This window comes from Capricornis sumatraensis, chromosome 10, assembly GCF_032405125.1.
Source record: "Capricornis sumatraensis isolate serow.1 chromosome 10, serow.2, whole genome shotgun sequence".
Lineage (NCBI taxonomy): Eukaryota > Metazoa > Chordata > Mammalia > Artiodactyla > Bovidae > Capricornis > Capricornis sumatraensis.
The window spans coordinates 17,478,527-17,495,720 of NC_091078.1; the positions used below are offsets into that span (position 1 = coordinate 17,478,527).

Below are 17,194 nucleotides of genomic sequence, written 5' to 3' on the forward strand. Positions count from 1 at the left end.
GGAGAGGAGCAGCAGCAGTGAGCCCCGGGCCTGCGCCTGGAGCCACGGAGCTCCCTTCTCAGGTCCAAGGCTGTGGGCCAGCGTGGGCCCTGAGCTGTACACGGGGCTTGGGCCTCAACACTGCACTGATGCCTCCAGTGGCCAGAACACTGAACCCTGGCTCCTGCTTTGTCCCTTGGGGGTCCACTCCTCTGTTTTCTTTGCTGCTGTGGACACTCAGTGCCAGCTGCCACAAAGAGAGGGTGCTCTCTTCACAGCTTGTGGGGTCCCAGGGGCAGGGATGGGCAGGGTAATACTTGCTCAAGGCAGGGCCAGGCTACCCCTGGGGTTGAAGGACAAGCCCACAGACTAGACTCCTCATCCCCCAGTTCAGAAAGAATGTTCCTGCCTGGTGGGGAGGCTGGCCTGGCCCAAACCTCATCTCTGACCTCAAGGCAGAGACAACTTCTAAGAATTTGGCTGCCAGACCCCAGGCCCACCTGCCGCTGCGTGGAGAAGGGAGGAGGCCCTGGAGTAGAAAGACACCACACTTCCTCCCCAGCTTCCTCCTGCGTGGCCTCGAGCTCGTCTCTGGACACTTACTAGTGAACGTATAGCTTCGTGGTTTCCTGTTTTCAGTGAAATTTACTCTGAGCTCCAGCCTCCATCTTCATCCACGACAACACATCCTGTCCCTAGCAACCCTAAAAGCACTCCCCGCTACCCCAGTGCTGTGGGGAAAGGCAGGGTACCCGGGTTGTCCCTCTGTGCTCTCCTCCGGTGGCAGTGCCTCTGGAGATGCCTGTGGACTGAAGGGGTGGGGAACAGAGTAGGGGAGCGAGAGCACGGTGCCTGCCTTTAGGGAGCTGGGAGGAGCCCTGGGAGGGAAATTTGTTTTTAGGCACTAAGTCATTGTTAAGAGAGGTATCAGGAATTATGGGGCCTGTAACCTCTTTCTCGATGTTCACATTTAGTAAAGATCTCCTGCCTGTATTTCCTGCAAGTGAGAGACGAAGGGCATGAGACTGACCCTCTCTGAAAACACACTGCAGAGACCACTGGAGATGCTGCTGTTGGATCAGGGGTGCCCTGCCTGGGAGTCTGTGGTGTTAGACTAGGGTGGGTATGCAGGAACCCCCCTTCTCAGAAGACCAGCCCTGGGGACACTCTGGCTCCTGCCTGGCCAGAGCTCCCTCCTACACATAGCAACCTGGGACAGAGGAGCTAACGCTTCTTCAGGGAGTGCTCTGTGGTGCAGGAATCGGGGGCTGCAGAGGCCTTGTCACCCTCCACCCTGGCTGGGGCACTGGTGCCCTGCCTCCTGGAAGAGGCCTTCCGGGTGTCGGCTCGAGTTGACAGGGCTGGCCTAATTGTGCTGGGGGCTGGGCTAAGATTTGCTCAGGGAACTACAAGGGAATAACAGTGGCGGAAAGAGGAACTGGGGATGGCAGCCAGGCTGCTAGGTGCAAAGGGCACTTGAAAAGCTGACACTCACAGCTCAGATGAACTTCTGTCCCAGCCCATCAGAAGCGCTGCCCATCCAGTCCTCCACTGGGAACGCACCTGCTGCGTGGCTGCCTCTCCTGCATGGCCCCTGTGTTTCCCTAACTGTTTTGGAGGTTAGGGAACTGTTCTGCAGTTCTAGGGCAGGGGTCCCATAACAGCCTGCCCTTTGGACCCTGTTGCAGAGCTCATGACCGAAACGTAGCCACTGGGTGATGGGCTGAAGCAGGATGTCAGGGTTCCGTTCTCTGGACCACTCAGAGTCGGCAGGGCAACCTCTGACTCTCGACTGGCTCTAGTTTTCCTGCAGCTTTGTCTGGGCCTCGTGGAATCTCAACAGCAATGGTGCCCTGAGCTTTTGCAGGTCAAGGGACACGGGTTTAACTTTGTTTTGCAATTCTGATCTCTTGGTATGGCTTCCTGGGATTCTCAAGTATCAATATAGTTCAATGGGAAAGTGCTGACATCCGCTACCGATGCCTGCCTTGGGCACAGGATAGGGAAGGGCAGTATGTGTTCTGTATCTTTGCTCTTCTGTGATAATACTCTGGGTTTTCCAAAACACTTTCTCAGGTGTTATGACTTCTTTGGTTTCTACTCACTCCCTGCTCCCACAGAAAACCCTGGAAGGTTTTATTGTTCCATTTAATGCACAGGAAAACTGAGGTTCCAAAAGGTTTGTGTCATGTCACAACTGAATGTGGAACCAGGACTGAAGTCTATGTCTCCTGCTTCCCAGTCCTGTGCTCCTTTCTCTGCACCAAAGCAAGCTGCCTTACAGGCCAGGACTTGGACTTGCTTACTGTGCATACCAGGCCCGGGGGATGAGCCTGTGCCCACAAGCCCATGGCTCCACTCCTTCCACATCAGTCTTTTCTCTCCCCTTCCCGCCTGGCAGCCCTGAAGCCACAGGACTCCCAGGGGGCACGGCAGCCTGTGCACCCACTTGCTTGTGGGCGGGGAATGGGGAAGGTAGGAATTTGTCTACCCACAGAGCCTCAGGGTCTCCGGGAGGAACTGAGCCAGTTGCTTGTGCAGCATTTGGGCAACTGCAGAACATTCTCGAGAAGTAGGGCTACAGGAAGGGCCTGGCTTGAATCAGGCTGGGCCAGAGAAGGCTGGCTTACTTGGCGTGCAGCACGGGGAAGGGGCTGGGTTGGCGTTTTCCTGAGCTTGAGCAAAGGGAAGCAGGCTTCATAAACAGCAGCAGGACCCAAGTTTAATAAACAGAGGCGCCCTGGGCCTTAAAAATACGAGGTGAGCTGACAAGAGCAGCATTCCCCACTCACAGACTTTTGTGGGGCCATTGCTGGCAGCTCTCGTACCAGAAGTGGTGGGAGATGTCCTGTCTTTCTGCCTAAACAGGTGTCTTCTGCAGGTCCCCACCAGCCTGAGAAGCCAGGGCTGGTTATCTGGGACTGTCTGACCTCTGGCTGTGATTCGTACAGCAGGAAGGTCCCCTCGGAACCTCCCTCTCCCCATTCCCCTGCCAACGTGCCATTGTGGCTGGGGCTCAGCTTCTGACCTCCCAGTTGCCTCCCGTCCTTCCTCCCCGGCCCAGCCCTTCCTCTCGCAGAGGCCTCCTGACAGCCACTCAGATCCCTCCCCCAAGCCTGGCCGGCCTGCCTGTGGCCTGGAGCAAGGCTGGGGACTGAGGCTGTACAACGACTTCCCTTGCTGGGTGGTACACCATTGTGTGACCGGCCTGGGCTGGCCCGGATCCCCCTTGCAGCCCAGCGGTTCTGAGCTCTGGATGATACGGGGCTGAGAGTGGGGTGGGGATGGCCTTGGCTGTTTGTAGGAAAGCTCTGCTCTCAGGAAACGGGTGGAGGAGAGCCCAGGGAGAAAAGAAGAGACGGGAGGGCTTGCATATAGGATTTCTCTTGGTTTTAGGGAGACTTTGTAGCCAAATCCCACCTTCCTGCTTAGGAAGCCTTATCCTTTAAGACATGGAGGCAAATGCCTTGTCCAGCGCCTTCCATGGCTCCTGTCTCTGAACTTCTAGCACTCTGTCACATCTGAGGGTTGTCAGCTCTCTGTTACGTGTCTATTTCCCCCCACTAACTGTAAGCTCTGTGAGGGCGGAGCTGTGTCCAACCCATCTCTGATTTATAGGCCTGGCACATGTTTAGTGTTGAATGAACGGATGAAATAATGAATTAATAACTCTAACTTGCTCTTGTCCATCAGGAAGGTTGGTCCTGTGCTACCTCTGAGGGCTGATAATTATAGGTGGGAACAAGAGGACTGCATGTGGGTCTGATGGGTGTCTTTAGACAGATGTATGTACCCTGTTAAACCATGGTGGCCTTTCCTGAAACTTTGAGATGGCTGGTCCGAGGCTTCTTGGGGCTCTGGTTGGCCTAGGAGAGGATGGAATGATCCTACTTCTTCAAACTCTCCTCCAGAGAAATCTGCACAATAGCAGAGAAGGCCCCTTCACTGGTCACCTTTGGCCTGGGGGCACTCATGACCCTGGCAGGTTCATAGTCCAGACGTGACAGTCTGGTCAGTGGCAGCAAATCTTCAAGGGTCCAGCACTCCTTGGAGACAAATGCCATTTCTGGGGAGCTGGGGGCAGTGGCTGTAGGGTTCTAATTTAGCTGGGGCAGGAGGGAGTGAAGGGGATGTCTGAGAAAGCATTGGCACCAGCCCTTGGGGCCTGCCGCAGACACCTCATGGGGAGAATATGTAGACAGAGCCCTGCTCTGGGCTCTGAATGCTGCCCTGGGTCTAGACCACCTGCGGCTCCCTGGACCCGCCCTGGATTATCACTTGCTCCGAGGCCTTTGTTCGGGTTGATGCCCAGATCCAGAATATGCTTCCCCCCTTTGTTGTGCTAACTGTGACCGTCAGACTAGACAGCCCAGGTGTCACCTGCCCCCAGGAAGCCTTCCCCAAGGCCCCACCTACACCTTGGCCTCACTGTCTCCCTTACTCGCTGCACTTCACTGTGGCACACTGGCTTTGTCTCTGTATCTCTGGGGCCTGGCACAGAGTGGGTATTCAGGGAATGCCGGCTGGCTGAATAGCTGAGCAAACATGGTCCAGGGCTAAGTTCTCAACAATGCTCCTGCGATCCCTGCATTTCTTTACTGTGGTGTTGCCAAAAAAATATCAAGTCAAAAGTGATCTTTTCGCAACATGAAGAAGCAGAAAAAAACTTGAAGGGATGGATTCATTTTGACTTAAAAGTTTTCTCCTAGAAATGTTTCCCCAGCTGGTACTTGATGCTGTTTGGCTATTTCATATTGGCCCAGGAGCCATATACACACATGTACATACACCCCCATCCCTGATCTTGGTCATCCTGAAGGTGTTTTCTGGGAGCAGAGTTAGTGATGACCAGGATGAGGAGGGCAGACAAAAGGAGCCTGCATTTCTCACCACCCAAATTCCCACACTCCTACCAGGGAGCTGAACAGGCTGAGACCTGCTTCAAGGAGGGCCAGAATGCTCTGTGTGTCTGAGGAGGCAGTGCCTGTGGGTCTCCACTGGGCTCGGATGGATCTCTACAGAGGGTATGGTCAACAGATGAAACTTCTGACCATGGGGACCAGCCCCAAGTTCTGTGGGGACTGCTTGGGGAGTAGCCCACTCATTTTGGGTGGTTAAATGTGGCTAGGGTGATTTCACATTTCTCAAATTCTCATTTCTTCCTGGGACCAAAAGGAAACCAGATGTTGCCTCCCCAACTCAGGGTCTTAGAATATTATGGGTCTCACCTACTGCCTCCCCGGGAAACTCTAGGACTGTGGGGTGTGGGGAAGCATGGGGAGTGGGCATGAGAGTAGTGTGTGCACTGGCCTAGGTCAGGATGAAGAAGAGCAGCGTGGCAAATGCTGAGCTGCCCATCTCCTTCTTGTGAACAGAGCCCTACTTTTATTTGAGGCAGTGTTATATGTGGCCTCCAAGTAATAAGCCAATCCCAACAATCCTGTCCCTCATTTTTTCCAACCTCCTTACAGCTAGGGTGCCCCTGAGTACCTCTTCTGGCCAATGAGTCACAAGAGAACTCTGGAGAATAGTTCCAGAAAATTTTGTGCTTTCCTGATAAAAAGGCAGAAATTGCTTGCACGGCTCTTTGTTTTTTTTTTTTTTTGTCATTTTATGCCTTGAATGCTGACATGATGGCTGGAGCTATAGCAACCATGTTGCAACCATAAGGGAAAGGACAAGAAACATTAGCTCTGACATCACTGAGCACAAAATCAAAGTTTGTAATTGTCTGCAGAATTGCTGTTATGTGATAAAAATGTATTCTCATTTATTTATGAATCCATATTCGAGTTTCTGTTACTTGTAATCAAACACATCTTTAAATGCTATTGGAGAGATGACCAAGAAGATGATTCACTCTGAAGCTAGGTGCAGGTACAGAGGGGTTGCCACATAAAAAACCTGAGTCCCTCCGTGTCGCCACAACAAATGATACCCTACCTGTCCTGCCCTTAGTAGTTAGTTATATGTGTTCTGTAAATATGTTTCTGTTTGGCTTACTGGGTGTGATTGGTTGAAGTGATTACTATCATCCTGGGGTCTTCAGGATGTGGTTTCCTTGGATTGGCCCAATTCCACCATCCTCCCCAGAGAAACTCCACATAAAAAGCCCAGCTCAGACCTGCTCTGACCCCACAGTCCATAGTGCTACTGCCGAGGAGAGGGGTCTAACAGAGTCACCTTTGAGGGGCAGAAGGATGGAGCTGAGGTCTCATTTACAATCAGGGTGCTTAGGATAAACAGATTACACAAATGTCCCAATGGTTACACCTCTCTGTATCTACGCTCTGTGCAATGTGCCTTTGCAGTTCATTCCTTCAAGAGATCAAGTTTATTTCCCCACATCTTGAACCTGGGCTGGTCTTCTGACTTGCTGTGGCAAACAGAAATGTGGCAGAAGCAACCGTGTTCAGCTCCAAGCCTGGGCCTTATGAGGCCTTGCATGCTTCTGCTCTTTCCCCTGGACCTTTTCTGGCTCCACATGAACCAGCATGGACTAGCCTTCTAGATGGAGAGAGAGAGGTGGCCCAGTTGCCCTGTTATCCCAGCTGATTGGCAACCTACCCCCAAAAGAACAGCTATCCAACTGACACACACAGCTGCCCACACACACATGTGGGAGCCCAGCTGGCAGCAGAACCACCCTCCAGCTAAGCCAGGTCTCCACTGCCAGCCTGCAGAACTGGAGCTAAGTCAATGGTTGTTAATGCCTCTTTGGTTTGGTTTTGAATGCAGGAATATTGTGGTGATAAGATAGCTGATACACTTCTCTTCCTCATGGCTTACCAAGCGCTTTCACAGACAAGAACTAACTCAATTCCCCACATACCACCTATGACGCAGATATTATCTCTCTTTTATAGATGATAAAACCAATATTCAGAGAGGTCCTGACTTGCTCATGATCATGCAGCCAGCTCACAGTAGAAATCACACCCCAGCCCATCGCCCCACATGGCATCACCATCCAGCCCCACCTCCTTCTCCAACTCTGCAGACTTTGCACACTGCCTTGGGCAGCGGCCCCACCCATTCACGCACCAGGCTGGATCACAGACATGAGCCCCGTGACCCAGAAATGTTGCCACAGCATGTTACACCAACACGACGCAGGGGAAGAGGCCAGAGGGCACCTTTTCCCATTTGGCACAGAGGCCCACAGATATGTAGCACACTTGGCCGGCGGAGTGTAAGCTGGCCAGACCCCGAGGTACAGGTTCACTCTGCATGGTCTCCTAGCACTGCCCTGGGTGAGCAAACATGGCTAAATCAAGGCTCAGAGTGGCTGCAGAAGCAAGTGAACTGGCACCCTAGCTTGGCACACACAGGCCCTCCATAAAGTACTCACAGGCTGAGGGATTCAAGGCATGATAAAGCAGTTGTTGCATACTCACTGGCCCGTGGCATTCCACTCCTACCCATCTTGTCCCATGGCACAGAGCGCAGAGCTGCCCTCTGCCACGCTCCTCTCCCAGCGGCCACCCCTGATCACTCACCGATAGGGTAGGGGTGCCCTCGTCCTCCACGGTGACCACCAGGTGGTAGAAGCTCTGACGCTCGCGGTCCGGTGGGGCGGGGCGAGTGGCGATCTCGCCACTGATGCGGTCCATGCGGAAGGTCATGTCCTCATTGCCCCCGGTGATATAGTAGGACAGGACGCTGTTGATCCCGATGTCACGGTCGGTGGCTCTCACCTGGACCACAGCAGTGCCCCCGCCCACGTTCTGGGGGGAAAGCAAGAAAGTGGTCATTCCGGGTTCAAGGCCTTTGGGGCACAGTCTAGCTCCTGCTCCTGTTCGGGAGCCCAAGACTTGGACCTCTAGAAATCTCTGCTCTGATGACCCTGGGACAACGATGAGGCAGATAAAGATGATGGTGGCGAACATCCTGCGGGTACCTACTACATGCCTCGGCCTTCGTGAACACATCCAGTCCTCTTACAATGCTATAGATTAGGTCACCCTATTTACAGATGCAAAAACTGAGGTTCAGGAAAGGAATGTGTGCAAATCACACAGCCAGTCAGTGGCAGAGCCAGGATCTGAATCGAGGGAGGTCTTCATGAATGTCCAACCTGACACACCCACTAGTGCCTGGGCAAAACTTTTCCTGGAGCGGCATAATCTCACGACTGAATAATAAATGAATTGTTCATACAGATAGCAAAAACAAACTTACGGTTACCAAAGGGGAAACTGGGGGTGAGGGGTGGGTATAAATCAGGAGTTTAGGAGGAACATACACAGCCTACTATACATAAGATAGATAATCAGCAGGGACCTATAGCACCATGGGTTTGGGTGGACTCTGGGAGTTGGTGATGGACAGGGAGGCCTGGAGTGCTGCAGTCCATGGGGTCGCAGAGTCAGACATGGCTGAGCAACTGAACTGAACTGAACTGCATAGCTCAGGGAACTCTACTCAATATTCTGCGATAATCTATATGAGAAAAGAATCTGAAAAAGAATGAGTATATGTATAACTGAATCACTTTGTTGTATACCTGAAACTATCACAATATTGTAAATCAACTATACGCCAATAAATGTTTTTTTTTTAAGTGAACAGTTTTATTTCAAGGCAGCTCTCCCAGGTAAACCTCAGTTTCCTGTTGGTGGTGAAATGCCACTTTCTTCTTTCCCTTTGTTTGTTTCCAGGACATGGCCCAGGTGTTAGGGATTGAACCATGAAAGAGTAAGCCATATCTCCACCCCCATGATCTGAGAGACCAGTGGGCCAGGCAGATATTTAAGCAGGTGCTTCACAGCTGGCCATACCCACTCTTCATTCTGGACAGCTCTATGGGCCCCAGGGCCGCCCTCACCTCGTTGACGCTGACGTTGTATCCAAAGGGGCTCTCGATCACTGGAGGGTTGTCATTGACGTCCAGGATGGTCACCTGCAGGATGTGGTCCTTCTTCCGTGGAGGGGTGCCACGGTCGGACGCCACAATCTGCAAGGAGGGGGAGACTGGAGTCAGGGCTAAAAGGTGGGGGCTGGATGAGGAGGAGTCCAGATGGGCTGTCTGCTCAGTGGGGAGGACTGCGAGGTCAGAGAGACTTGCTGGCCCATCCCGGCCCCCTGGCCCTTCGACTCTCCCCAGGGTTTGCACCTTCTGCCCCATGCTGCAAACAATTGTTGCCCAATTCTCGTCTGTTTGGAGACCTGTCTTTGCAATCGACACTAATGTGTTTAGTCTTTCCCTCCCTGTTTTGGCCCCGACTGTAACCTTGGGCCTACAACCAGACCCACGGCTCCTGTGTTTAGCTTCTATGCCTCTGTTCCATGCACTCAGATCTGCTCTCTGGCAAATAGGGAAAGAGCTTCAAATCATCTTTTCAGGAATGAGCGAGAATCCTCAGGCTCATAGACTGAGCCTGTCCCTAGGAGCGTTGATATTTTCTGGAGGCCTACAGTGTGCTAGAGCTCAGATCGCTGCAGAAGCACGGTTCTGGGGTCCCCAGAGACCCCTCAGGAAACACAGTGGATACGTGCGTGCTACGTCACTTCAGCCTTGTCCGACTCTGTGATGCTATGGACTGTAGCCCGCCAGGCTCCTCTGTCCATGGGGATTTTCCAGCCAAGAATACTGGAGTGGGTTGCCATGCCCTCCTCCAGGGGATCCACCCAACCCAGGGATTGAACCCACATCTCCTGCGACTCCTGTGTTGGTAGGCGAGGTGTTTACCACCAGAGCCACCTGGGAAGCCCCAGGAAACACGGTAGCCGGAGCAGTTCAGCAATACCGGAGGCCTTCGGGATTCCTCACCTGCATTTATGTCTCACCTCAGCAGAGGAAGTCAGGTCTTTCTGCCCTTTGCATAAGAGGGGAAACTGAGGCCCAGACAGAGTAGACCAAGACTTGCCCTGCTCACAGTGTGCCTGTGGGAGAGCCAGTGCTCTGTCAGCTGCCAGGCTTTCTCTCCTGGCTCTTGCAGCAGGGACGACCACCCCTCCTGCTTCCTACTCTGGGTCCAGGGACCCCTTCCAGCACACCTTTTTTCCCAGGTCAGCCTTGATCATGCTCTTGGCCCTAAGGGGTGCTGCCTGCCCCACGGTACTTGGTGATGCGGGAAGCTGACCACCAGGGCGTGCTGAGGGGCTGAGCTCTCTTGGGATGGAAGGGGTTGCTGCCCACCTTGAGGATGTACTGGTCCAGCTCTTCTCTGTCCAGGGGTCTGGCCACAAATATTTCGCCAATGGAGTCGTTGGTGGTGACGATCTCAAAGGCCCCAGCGATGTTACCAGAGGCCAGAAAAAAGACCACCTGTCAGGGAAGAGAGAGGGTGAGGGGTGAGGGTGAAGCAGCGGAGAGGACGAGAAGCTGGCCAAGCCAAGGTGCGCTCCCCTGTCTACCAGCGCCCTCTGCTCAGCCTGGGCAATTGAGAAGAATGTGTTTTATGCAGAAGTGATTATATCCCTCAAAATGGGGTCCACTGAGGGGGCTCCAGGGGATGGGGAATGATGTGAGCATACTGGCCTGGGGCCAGAAAGGCAGGTGTGAGTCCCACTACAGGTGACTTCCCAAGGTGGGGGGCAGGGAAGCACTGAGCCCCCTGCAGGGAGAGGCACAGCCCTGGTGTCACGTGGGCTCTGTCCGGCTCTCACAACAGGCCTGATAAAGGAGCTGTCCTCCTCAGCTCAGAGAGGAGGCGCAGGAACCAGAAGCTGCTGGCAAGGTCACACAGCTCACAAGTGTCCAAGAGGACAAGGATTTGAACCCACAGGCTTCTGACTCTAGAGCCCCCTAGAGGTGTCCAGGCATTTAAAAAATGGTGGAAACCTCCTCCAACACGGTTCAGTTTGTAGGACAGATCAAAGTGGTGTGAAGACTGGCGTGCTCTGTCAGCCCTCTCCCTTGTGCTCGGGGGTGCCCCAACCTGTAGCGGTTTGGGGGGGGGGGCCCGAGAAGCAGGGGGAGGAGTGTGTCCTCTTGAGGCCCGGGGCTGTGTGGGGAGGGCTGGCCCCTGGGGTGAGATGCTGTGTGGTTTGTGGATAAGGTGACCAAGGGGTCATGGAAAGGTTAAAACCCTCTGTGTTCAGCTCGCTGCGGGGGCTGAGCTATGACCAGCCATGGGTGCCATGTCCCTAGGACCCAGGCAGGGCTGACAGCTCTGTCTCCAGCCCTGGACATGGACTGCAGTGAGGGCAGGGTCATCTGCTCAGGGCCCGGCAGAGCCTGGACGACCTGCTCCTGCTCTGGATGGGGACGGCTCCAGTGACCCCTCTGGTTGAACGGCTATGGGAGCCCTCGCTCACAGCGCGGCTCTGGACTATTTCACTGGTACCCACCTGCCCGTTGCTGCCAGCGTCTGGATCCCGGGCCTTGACAGTGGCCACGCGCTGGCCCACGGTGCAGTCTTCAGGCACACTGATCGCTGAGTCGGAGGTGAAGTCGAACCGGGGGCTGTTGTCATTCTCGTCCAGCACAGTGATGTAGACCTGGGAGTGAACATGCCCAGAGACCTCCACCTCCTTCCCTTCTTGGGCCCAGCAGGGACCACACCTCCAATCAGTTTCCGCAGGTCAGCAAGCTTTCAGAGCCTGCCTAGGCCAACCTGACTCGATACAGAGGCCCTGAGTGCGTTTCTTCTGAGAGTCTGGTGCCAGGGGGCTGGAGGGCACTCAGAAGTGGTGCGGCCTGGGAGAACTGGAAGGCATAGCCCTGGCTAAAGGAAATGGAAGCTACTTAGCTCCAATTTGTGAGGGTGTGTCAGCCTGGCATTGGCATAGCTTCCTGTTTTTCAAAAGGAACTAAGAAATCCAGATTTTTATGTGGAATTAGGTGGTGATTAATTAAAAAAATTTTTTTTTGTGCAGCCCAGCTAAAACACACCTGGTAACCAGGTATTGCCCAAAGGCCTCTTCATTTGCACCTTTTGAGGGAAAGAAACAGGGCTCAAGAGCAGGAGAGGGGACACAGGTGGCTTGGTGGTCCCAATGTGGAGAGGGAAGGGAGGGAATTTTCCAACTACCAGATGAAAACAGGGGACATGTAAGTTGCATGCAAAGAGCACACTGTTTTGTGCCTGAAGCTCAGGCTTCTCCTGCAGGGTCTGAAGAGCAAGCCTGGAGAGAAGGCCCAGCTGTGGATGCAGCTTCCAGCCCATGGATGGCCATGGGCCATGCAGCCAGTCATAGGTGCCCCTCAGGTTCACTGATGAGGGGACTGAAGTTGGGGTGGGAGGGAAGCAGGCTCAGGGTTTAGCAATCCCAAGCCAGGCCTCCCCACCACCTCACTCTCTTCCCTCAGGCCTGGGGCTCCCGGGCTCCCGGGTCTACTTGTTCCCTGGTGTGCAGAGAACTCCATGGGGAACCTGTCGAAGCTCGCCGCCATGCAGAGAACGTTCCATTTCATGCCCCCTCCTTCCTAATCAGGATTTCCCCCTTCTCAGTTCTAACCACACTTCCAAAGCTTAGGCAGCTGTCAGAAATGTAGGGAACAAACCCAGGCTTCACAGCAGGGCCAATTCCACCTCTTGATAGCTGTGTGATATGGCAAAAGTTATTCAACTTCTCTGATTTTCCATTTCCTACAGCATTAGGATGCTAGAAGGAATAAATGAGCCAACAAAAAGTGATGGTGCAGCAAAAAGTGGTCCCTGCCCTGCGTCCGGTCTGACAAGACGCTGCCTATCCATCACGAAGGTTCGTCAGGGAGTTCTGTGAAGTCCTAGAGCCCCAGTCTGCTCACCTGCGAAATGGGCATAATAATGTCTACCACGCTGTTCTCAGGGGGGAAACAAACAAGCCCCCCACAATCTGTGTGTCTTAGTTGCTCAGTTGTGTCCAACTCTGCGACCTCGTGGACTGTGGTCTGCCAGGCTCCTTTGTCCATGGGATTTTTCCAGGCAAGAATACTGGAGTGGGTTGCCATTTCCTCCTCCAGGGGAGCTTCCTGGCCCAGGGATTGGACTCACGTCTCCTGTGTCTCCTGCACCGCAGACAGATTCTTTACCCTCTGGGCCATCCGGGAAGCACTCTCCCCAACTCTTCTCTCTCTGGCCAAGGTCTTGTGGGGAATTCCCATGTTTTCTCTCACATCAGGGCCTCTGCACATGCCATTTCCTCCACCTGAAATGCGCTTCCTTCTCTATGCTTTCTGAGGAATCTCAGCTTGAATCACTTCCTCCAGGAAGCCTTCCTCGATTTCCCTGATATCTTATTATCCATTCTGTTGTGGCATATATTTATCAGTGTGGTGATTTGATCAGTGTCTTTCCCCTCCTCTATTTTATGTCTGTGAAGGCAGAGGCTGCGTCTGATTTTGGCTTCCTGTTGCATATACCCTAAGCCAGCCCAGAGGCTGGCACACAGTAGGTGCTCTCTCTAGGATTACTGCTCTGATGATGTGCTCCGGCAATGGGGAATCTGCATCAGTGAGTGAGGAGGGAGAGCAGGTACCAAGATCTACAGGAAGGAGCCATGGGTCTATGCCCTCACCCAGGGTCTCATGGTCCAAATATCCCCACGCCTATCCCTCAAAACCCCAAGAATATTACTCAGAGCTCCTACAGCAGAGCTGTCCCCGCCCAGCCTGCCCCTTCCGGCTGCCTCCCCACCCGTCTTAGGGCCACAGGGGCTGCTGGGACTGGGGAGGAGTCAGGTGTAGGTGAGCTGTGGTTTGGGGGTTCCGGCCTCACAGAGGAAATGGTGGTGCCTTTAAAAGGTCCCTCAGCCTGCCTCCACCCCGACACCTCCAAGTCTGGGGCTGACAGGGCTGGTGTATCTGGGCCAGTGGCTCTGGGAGCCTCTGAGAGGAAGCCAGGGCAGAACAAAGCAGGGTGGGTCCTGCTTCCTGGAAGACGGTGAAGGGACTAGAAATACAGGGGCCCACGCAGGAGTGTGTGCTCTGAAACGCCCTTGCCGGCCTGAGCACAGGAAGTGGCCGCCTGGCCCCCTGAGGGGCTTTGGCACCCTGCGGGGAATGTCCCTTGACAACAGCGAAAAGGGACGACTGGGCCCGCTTTATGGGTGAAGCTGCTGGGGCTCGGTGAGGGGCCCTGTTGAACCTCCTGGAAGACCAGGGGCCTCACTGGGAGCTGCAGGACACAGAGCCCCTGCCCCCCGTCTGCCGCCTGCGGGCTCTGCTCACTGGCTGCCCTCAGGGACAGGGGTCGCAGAAGCTGGGTGAGCTCCCAGTTGCTTGTAGCCTCACTCACCCCAGGCTGGCCCCGTGGATGACAGGGTCTTTTGGGTACGGCCCTAGCCGCAACCAGGGCCCCTGGAGTCAGCACCTCAAGGCACAGCAGCTGCATTTGGCGCTTAGCCTTGACATCAGGTTGGTTTCCTCCTTGAGGCTAAGGTGGAAGGGACTCAGCAGGGGTGAAAGCATGGCTGTAACCAAGGCTAATGACCAGCTGGACACCCTACACAGTCTACAGATGGCCTCAGACCTGTCTGGCTGGAGTCCAGGCCGAATCCATAATGTTCTCCTTGACATGGCAGGAGGCCACCTCATAACCCGCCCCCGGGTCTCACCTCCTTATCCATGCCTAGCCTGAGGTCGTCACCTCTCCTATCCTAGGAATCTTGCCTAACATCTTCAGCCTCAGCAGTCACCCTCCTCCCAGTCTACAAGGTCTCTGTGTCTTTTCTGAGAGTCCTCGGGGTAGTGACTCACACCATATGCCAACCACTGACCCTCTTAGCACTCCCCAGGCCTTGGGACTGGTGCCCTACTTCACATGACTACTCTAACACATTCCTTACACCAGCCCCAAGAGAGGGAAGGGGCCCCTTTACAGGCGCTGCTCCATCACCCCTCCTAGTTTACAGAGGCCTCCTATCTGCTCTCTCCATTGCATGCTCTGAGGAGGGCAGGGCAGCTAGCATGGTCCCCACTTTAGATCCGATGGGAGGAAGCACAGAGAGGACGCGAAGCTGGTGCACGTCACACAGCCACTGAGGAGCAGAGCCGGGATGAGGCCGCAGTGTTCCTTCCACGGTGTGTTTCACCCACCGCATGTTAGTGCAACACCCACCCAGGCCGCATGGGAGGTGTGTCGGGACACAGAGGGCAGAGAGGGTGGAGCCGGATGTGGAGTTCGTGCTTGAGAGGGGCCTGGGCTCAGGTGTGAGAGTGGATGGGCTGGGGAGGTTGGGAGGGGTCTGAGCAGGGACCAGCGGCAGGCCTGTCCACATGCCCTCTCTCCAGGAGAGGCAGGAAGGCCCAGCAGCTCACAGGACCCAAGCCAGTCCTGGCCACGGACAGCCCACAAGGGAGAGCCCAGTCCACAGGTTACTCACCTTCTGTAGATGGCAGAGGTGGCAGGAGGCGGCCGAGGGAGAGAAAGAGGAAAGATGCAGGTGGTTATCAGTCCCAGCTCTTCCAGCCCCTGCTCCGGGAGCAGTGGTCTGTCGAGGACGCCACCCCTCTCCCACTGGTCTGAGGTCTCAGCCTGGAAGGCGTGGCACGGCTGGCTGCAGCGCCATCCCCGGGCGACTGAAACCCTCACCCACTCCCTTCCTGCAGGTTGGGTGGCTGGCAAAGATGTGGGTTTGGGGGGCCTTGGACCGGAGATGGGCTGTACCCGTTGAGGACTCTCACCCAGGGATCCACTCACCACAGTGGAGTCCACCTTGGGGCCGCCGTCGTCTGCCACCACCGTCAAAGTGTAGAAGTCACCTTTCTCCCGATCCACCAGGCCCTTGACCGTGATCACACCCTGCAGAGGGGGGGCCAGATGGACAGTGACATTGTATTCCAAGCAGTCCTGTGCCATCCCTGGACGGTCGGCCCACTTTCCCACCTCCACAACACTCCCTCTGCTGGTCTACTTCTCCACGAAGCTCTGTCCACCGATATCCTACTTCTCTCTCAGTCCCACTTGGATACCACCTCTTCCACGCAGGCTTCCCGCTTCCCCAGCCAGGTACGGCATTCTCTTATTCGGGCCCCAAAGGTGCTCCATTACCCCTTTACCATAGTTCTTTTCATACCTTTCCTTGTGGTGCTCTGATCTGCATATTAGATTATTCCTGCTTCTGCTGCTCCTAGCCTGAGAGCTCCTTGAGGGCTTGGAAAGGTCTTGTTCATCTCTGAGCCCCCAGCATGCCCTGTGACAAGGCCCGGCACACTGCAGCAATTACTATCTTGCCTAATTTCAGAGAAGGGATTCTGACAGAAGACCCACTAAAGCAAAGTTGGCAGAGTAAGGTCTAGGCAGTAGGTAAGACATAGCTGCGCTAGACACCTAGCTACGACAAGCTATTGCAGTGATGCCCTAAATTTCTATCTGAGCTTCCTAAACAGCCAAGGTAAAAAGGGAAATGTGACGACTTGCACAACTTGCATTGTCTAGTTAATAGGAAGACACCACGTTGCCTATGTATAAACTTTATCTTATCACTACATGTTAAAAGGATGTTTATGACAAAGAAGAGAGTGCTGGTCATATAGAAGGAGCTCAATTAACGCTGGTTAGCTTTAAAGGAACTGCACTCCCTGCCCTCAGAGGGAGCCCTGGCTGTGCCTGTCCCCAGCCTCCCTCACCGTGATGGCATCTATCTTGAAGAGGGCTTTGGCCGGGGCGCTGGTGTAGGCATCAAAGCGGTAGGTGATCTGGTTCAGGTTGTCAATGGAGTAGGCCTGGACACGCACAATCTCGGTGCCCAGTGCCAGATTCTCCAAGATGGCAGCCTCATAAGAGGCATTGGAGAACTGCACAGCCTCGTCCAGCTCGTTGAGCAGAGTGACATAGACGCTGCAGAAGCCCTGGTTGAAGGGGACTGCCTGGTCAGTGGCGGACACATTCATCAGGTAGCTGGTCTTGGTCTCGTAGTCCAGGTAATCCACAGTGATAATAAGCCCCGTGCTCTCGTCAATCTCAAACTTCCCCTCAGCGCCCGACAGGATGCGGTAGTTCACCAGGCCTCCGTCCCCTGCAGGAGGATGCGAGAGGCTGTGCAGTCCAGGCGGGGGTGGGCTGCCTTGTGGTTTTACGAGCTGCCCCAGCACACCCACTGCTGTCCCAGAGGGACAGGGCGATGGGCCTTGGCCTGCCTACCCAGTGTGCGCCACCCCCTACCTCTGTGGGTAGCATTTTCCCAAGAGAAACACAGAGGATGCGGTCACGGTCAAGGATGGCAAGGCCCGGCATGTACTGTTGTCTCCCCTGGGGTCTGGCCTTGAGATGAGGCCAGTGGAGGACTCAACTCCTAGAGTCCTAAAATGCAGGTTCAAGTACCTCCACTGGGTATTTGGACAAGG

The 17,194-nt window shown here is 54.6% G+C and overlaps 1 protein-coding gene across 1 annotated transcript in view; it reads right to left on the reverse strand.

Moving 5' to 3' along the window:
* Window positions 1-17,194, reverse strand: part of CDH23 (cadherin related 23) — a 388,322-nt gene that overhangs the window by 69,123 nt on the left and 302,005 nt on the right. Inside the window, exons 31-37 of the mRNA XM_068981694.1 lie at window positions 16,478-16,866; window positions 15,549-15,650; window positions 15,232-15,234; window positions 11,275-11,424; window positions 10,121-10,249; window positions 8,807-8,935; window positions 7,479-7,706 (exon numbers count right to left, since the gene is read on the reverse strand). Of these exons, the coding sequence (XP_068837795.1) occupies window positions 7,479-7,706; window positions 8,807-8,935; window positions 10,121-10,249; window positions 11,275-11,424; window positions 15,232-15,234; window positions 15,549-15,650; window positions 16,478-16,866 (1,130 nt within the window). The remainder of the gene's footprint in view (window positions 1-7,478; window positions 7,707-8,806; window positions 8,936-10,120; window positions 10,250-11,274; window positions 11,425-15,231; window positions 15,235-15,548; window positions 15,651-16,477; window positions 16,867-17,194) is intronic.